Genomic DNA, 6,060 nt, shown 5'->3' on the forward strand with positions numbered 1-6,060 from the left:
CAGAAGGTGCCTGCTCACACATTGTCTGTACTGTTTTAGCAGTGAAAAAGAATACCCACAGACAAGGCACGGGTGGTGGGTCACCAAAGGCTGACCTTACCCCAGCAGAGGACATGGCCTTGGAGCTAAATAAAGGCAGGCCCGTCTTAGAGGGGATCCCTGGGGGGAAAGAGACGAGCATAGGTTCCTCCCAAGATGCCACCCGCTTCATTCAAGGTATGTCCTTCCATCTCTACATGGGATACAACCACATTCATATTGAATCAATGAATCAATATGGAAAATCTTGCACTGGAGTCCAAAATAAAAAAGAGGACAATTAGGAAACTGGACCTTGAAATAAAAAAACTTGAGAGGGAGGTGAGATATGCCTTCAATGTACACTGTATGCTAACTGTAACACAAATGTATTAATCATTATTTTTCTTTCCTCCCCCAGCTCCAAGAAGATGACACAGCTCAAAATAAAAATTAGGTATATTCTCGTAAAGTCAAGTGAGCCATGACATATGAGCTCTTATTGTGAGCACACAGGACGGTGGCATCTTTCTAAGGTTTTTTTTATTTTCCCAGCAATCAGTACAACCAAGTCATCGTTATAAGGCACCGGCCTCTTTTGCCCACCCCCCCAGCACCAGGTGTGGCCACTAGCCTATATGAAGGCCCAAAATTGTGTGTTCCTTTCTGCTCTGACAATGGCATGCCCATTCTTGCGAGATGTGGTGGATGAAGAAGCACTTGTGCTGAGGAGAGCCTTCAGGCGAGAAAGGGTCTTCAGGGACCGGTTGGACCCACTGGCCTTCCCTGATGACCATCTATATGAAAGATACAGGTTTTCTGCAGATGGCATCAGGTATCTATGCAGACTACTGGGTCCCAGGATTAAGCACCGCACTGCGCGGAGCCATGCACTGAGTGTGGAGCAAATGGTTTGTGTGGCCTTGCGCTTTTTTGCTAGTGGAGCCTTCCTGTACTCAGTGGGGGATGCAGAACAGCTGAACAAGGCCACAATTTGCCGCACAATAAGGAGTGTGTGTCTGGCTATCAAAGCATTAGCAGATGTCTTCATCTCCTTCCCTGGCCACAGAAGACTCTGTGACATCAAAGAGGAGTTCTATAGGATTGCAGGTAAGAGGATCTACAAATTACAGGACAACTGTTAACACATAGTAGGATACTCATTACTTTGTGTGACAGGTTTCCCCAATGTCATTGGTGCAGTGGACTGCACACACATGAGGATAAAAGCCCCCTCAAGTGCCCATGAGGCCGATTTTGTGAATAGGAAATCCTTTCACAGCATTAATGTTCAGGTGAACATAACTTTTTGATATTGTCCATTGACGAACACTCTGCATTGCCAGTGATGTGCATTGATTGGTGTAATATTCCTCATCTTATGATTTCAGATGGTCTGCAATGCTGACTGTGTGATCAGCAATGTTGTGGCAAAATGGCCTGGCTCAGTCCATGACTCCAGAATCTTTCGGGACTCTGAAATCTATCAGTGCCTATCACAAGGTAAGCCACACAACCCCTATTTATAACCATCATGGCTGTGTCAAGAATATCACTGTGTTTATGAGGTAGTAATGATGAGATTTTGTGTTGACAGGTGAATTCTCTGGTGTGTTGCTGGGAGACAGGGGGTATGGCTGCCAGCCTTTTCTCCTGACACCTTTCACAGACCCCCAGGAAGCACAGCAGGCCTACAACCATGCCCATGCCAGGACCAGGGCCAGAGTTGAAATGACCTTTGGCCTCCTGAAGGCACGCTTTCACTGCCTTCACAAATTAAGGGTCAGCCCTGTTAGGGCATGTGATATTACTGTGGCTTGTGCTGTCCTCCACAATGTGGCCTGCCTGAGGAAGGAGAGGGCCCCCAGAGTGCCACCAGCCATGGACTGGGACAATCCGGCAATCTTCCCTGATGACGACAGTGGTCGGCTGCTGAGGGACCAATATGTGTTGAATTATTTTAGTTAGTATGTGTGCTTTCAATTTTGGTTAAATATGTCCTGCGGTGGCAGAGGAATTTGGGTTTTTTTGGGTTCGTTTTTTTACGAATTTGGCCTCTTATGATGTTTGTGCGGTATACTGTGTGTAATACAAGGCTGCAGGGAGGCTACTGCATCCATTCATTTGTCTGTTCAGTTGATGTGTATGGATTTGTCCTGCATTTATTTTAGTGTGCAGACATGCAGGGTGTGTTATATACAGACCTTTGAATGTGTATGTATCATTTTGTATAATATGCTTTGATTCTGTGCTTTCCATCTTGTAGAGTCACTGTGACTTCAGTTTCGAAAGGAGCTGATGGTTTACCTGCTTTGTTTTGTCCTTATTCAATAAAGGAACATAATGTTACACATTGTGTTTTTATATTCATATGGAATGTGTATTTGTGTATTTGTTTATATGACAGAGTACTAGGGCCACACTGAGGAAAAAGGATAGTCATAAATTTATGAGGCTGGTTCTTTCTGCAGAAAAGCTACATATTCTTTTTACAGTTTTGATACTTATGACAATGTGATACTTAATATTCTGGCACATCAGCATGTCTTTGTTTATGAAACCATACTGAAGTACAATTTCACGAAATGCCCCACATCTGTCATTTTAACAACTGTCCTCCTTTAAAACAACTGGTTACAATATTATGACTTGTCTTTTTTTTCCCTCTGTGGCCCTAATATTCTATCATTTTATATATAGCCTTATAGTCTATGGGAAACTGTAAATTATCTAATGATAGCAACATCATCTAAAAATCATTATTTATCCAAAATGATTGAAATGATCACAAACGTTTAAATAATGACAGTGGGTCTAGTTATATGTGATAACAATGTATAGTGAGCAGTGAAATAACTATTGGTTTCCATTTGTGGTGACTGCTGACTGACATTAGGGATGAGATTAAATAGATCCTGGAATTTAGCCTGGTCTGGAGCAGGCTAGCTCCACAGAATAAATCTCCATGGTAATTTATACCATAACATATCCTCCTGCCCCCTATCCAGCTTTAGTGCAACCGGATTACGGATCAATTGAGCCAGGATCACCAAGATATCCTGGCTTAATCCCTTATCCTAGTTTTGTGCAACAGGCCCCCATTGTTGAATGGAGCTCTGGCTTTGTTGGCATTTCACCACATTAATCTATCATACTAATTACACTTTTGAAAACAATCTAAGCAAGTATGGGGGGGCCCACGATTGCACAGATGAAAAGAGTGGAGGAACAATTGGAACTGATCAGCTTAACGCTGAGAAACGTAACTACACAGGAAAACTTGACGGCATTGAATGAGAAACTGTCAGCTGACATTCAGTCGCTTAAGATGTTACTGATGAAGAAAGATGAGAAAATAGCTATGTTGGAGAAACGAATCGACGATCTTGAACAGCACACGAGAATGAACGACCTCATTATAACTGGCTTGGAAACGAAACACCGTACCTATGCGAGGGTGGCGGATCCAGTGGCAGGAGTCCTCAATGCTAATGCACCAGAGACAGAGACCCAATCTCTGGAACAGCAGGTTGTTTCATTCTTGGTGAGCAAAGATATTGAAGTTCAGAGTGAAAACTTTTCTGCCTGTCACTTGCTACCTAAGAAGCGTCATTCTACGATCCCTGGGCCTCCTGCCATCATTGTGCGCTTTGTGAACCACAAACACAAAGTCGTTGAGACAAGGGGGGAAATTGAAGGGCACGAAAGTTTACCTCAACGAACATCTCACTAAGAAGGATGCCGATATTGCTAAGGATGCTAGATTACTACGTAAAAATGGAAAGATTCAGTCGACATGGACCCGGAACTGCAAAGTGTGGATTAAGACGAATGGATTACGACCAGAGGATGTGAAGGTTTTGGCGATACGGGAATTAAATCAGCTGGATGAATATAAATGAATCATTTCAGTTTCAAGAACTCCTGTTTCCACTGCTGCCGATGGATTGTTCGGGTTTCTCGAGTGAAAGAATTAACCCTGATGTGTTGGTGGAACGTGAGTCGTTTTGGTGTGATGACGTTCTTTCAAGGTACTACCTTATCATTTCTTTATTATGACATCAATTGACTCTAGTTTCATAACAAGTGACTGGAAACACGTAGTACCTGAAATAGATTCACGGACTCTGAACCCATTTGAGCTGAACATGGACAACAACTCTGGAATTTATGAAACCTTTTTTAATCCTGACTCCAATAACAATGATCTGAACTCTGTTAATTTGTCGTGTGAATATTATACCGAACAGCAGTTTAATTTCTTGTCTTGCTTGTCTCCTACACATTCTGATCAAACCTCGTTCTCCACGATTCATGTGAATGCACGTAGCTTCAGAGAAAACTTCGATCACTTTAAAACCTTCTTATCTACCTTGTCACACTCCTTCTCAGCTCTAGCATTTACGGAAACATGGCTCCATAATGACACATCACACCTCTATAATCTATCACACTATAATGCTATCCACTCCTGTAGAGAAATGAAAAGAGGAGGATGAGTTTCTCTGTACGTGTCTGATTCATTTAATTATATTCTCAGAAAGGATTTAAGTAATGACTTCAACCTAACATTAGTAGAATCTTTATTTATTGAAATTCCCTCATGTTATTTATTTAAAGGGAAAAGCATTGTGATTGGATGCGTTTACAGACCACCTGCTTCAGATATAAATACTTTCATTGATGCACTTGATTCAACCTTAGATATTATTTCAAAGGAACATAAGCTCTGTTTGCTACACGGTGACTTCAATTTGAATATCTTACATGCTGATCACACTGCTACACATGATTTTCTTAACACTCTGTACTCTGTAAATTTCTACCCTTTAATTACAAAACCTACCAGAGTTACCACACACTCAGCCTCTCTTATAGATAATATTTTGTTTAACTCATGTGACTATAAAGTGTCATCAGGGCTGTTATGGTGTGACGTGTCTGACCATTTTCCAGTCTTTCAAATGATACATTCTGTTTTTGGAGCTTGTATTACTAATAATGTGCATGTAAAATATCGAAATTTCACCCTTAAAAATATTGGAATATTCAAATCAGCCATCAGTTCTATCATATGGGATGAGGTCATGTTGTTGCAGGATGCTATCAAAGCCTATGATTTATTTTTGACTCTCTTTAATTCTGCTCTGGAATCCAGTTTTCCTCTGATAACTGTGAAATCCAAAGTAGCTAGAGACAAACCCTGGTTTACCGGTGAATTGAGGAAACTATCCAGAAAGAAAAATCGGTTGTATCGCAAGTCTGTCACCAAGCCTACTCCTCATAACCTAGAAACATACAAAAAATATAGGAACCAATTCACAAGCTTAATTAAGGCGACTAAAAAAAAGTTTTATGCCGACCAGTTTAATCGAGTCTCTAATGACATTAAATCAACCTGGAACATTATAAATCAGGTTCTGAGTCGTAATAGGAAGGTTGCATCTGCACCCACAGAGATGAGGGACTATGATAGGTGTCTATCAGACCCTATTGATATAGCTGATGGCTTCAATAATTTCTTTACCAAAATTAGTTCTGATTTAGCACACAATATCCAGAAAACTGATAATGATCCATGTAGCCAAATAAATGGGCGGTACTCTCCCCTCCCTAATCTTGATCACCCAACTACGCAGGAGGTCCGAGATATTATTTTTTCTTTAAAGAACTCAGCCCCTGGCCACGATGGCATTAAGAGTATCCTCCTTAAGGAGACCATTGATCATATTATTCAACCTCTTACTTATGTAATCTCTTATTCCCCAAGCTCTTAAAATTGCAAAAGTTATTCCCATTTTTAAATCAGGTGATACAAAGGTGTTTAGTAATTATCGTCCCATATCCATTCTGCCCTGTATCTCTAAAATATTTGAGAAACTCATCTATGAACGATTAAATAAACCTTTAATTATTAATAACATTATATACAAACACCAAACACCTGGAAATATGGGTTTCGGAAAAAATATTCAACAGAACATGCATTAATACAGCTTGTAAATTATATATCAAATGCCCTTGATAATAAAAAATTTGCTC

The 6,060-nt window shown here is 40.7% G+C and overlaps 1 protein-coding gene across 1 annotated transcript; it reads left to right on the forward strand.

The window, feature by feature from the left end:
- Positions 1-278: 278 nt before the first annotated feature.
- Positions 279-2,388, forward strand: LOC311087419 (putative nuclease HARBI1). The gene is made up of 5 exons (XM_084120744.1): positions 279-360; positions 440-475; positions 574-1,128; positions 1,410-1,521; positions 1,616-2,388. The coding sequence occupies exons 3-5, from the start codon at positions 1,060-1,062 to the stop codon at positions 1,984-1,986; spliced, it is 552 nt and encodes a 183-aa protein (XP_083976870.1). The 5' UTR covers positions 279-360; positions 440-475; positions 574-1,059; the 3' UTR covers positions 1,987-2,388.
- Positions 2,389-6,060: the final 3,672 nt, after the last annotated feature.

This window comes from Abramis brama, assembly GCF_963993115.1.
Source record: "Abramis brama genome assembly, chromosome: 7".
Taxonomy (NCBI): domain Eukaryota; kingdom Metazoa; phylum Chordata; class Actinopteri; order Cypriniformes; family Leuciscidae; genus Abramis; species Abramis brama.

Coding starts and splice junctions, on each gene's coding strand:
- LOC311087419 (XM_084120744.1), top strand. CDS start 1,060: ATGTCTTCATCTCCTTCCCTGGCCACAGAAGACTCTGTGACATCAAAG. Junction 1,129..1,409: donor GGAGTTCTATAGGATTGCAG/GTAAGAGGATCT, acceptor TTATGATTTCAG/ATGGTCTGCAATGCTGACTG. Junction 1,522..1,615: donor CTATCAGTGCCTATCACAAG/GTAAGCCACACA, acceptor TTGTGTTGACAG/GTGAATTCTCTGGTGTGTTG.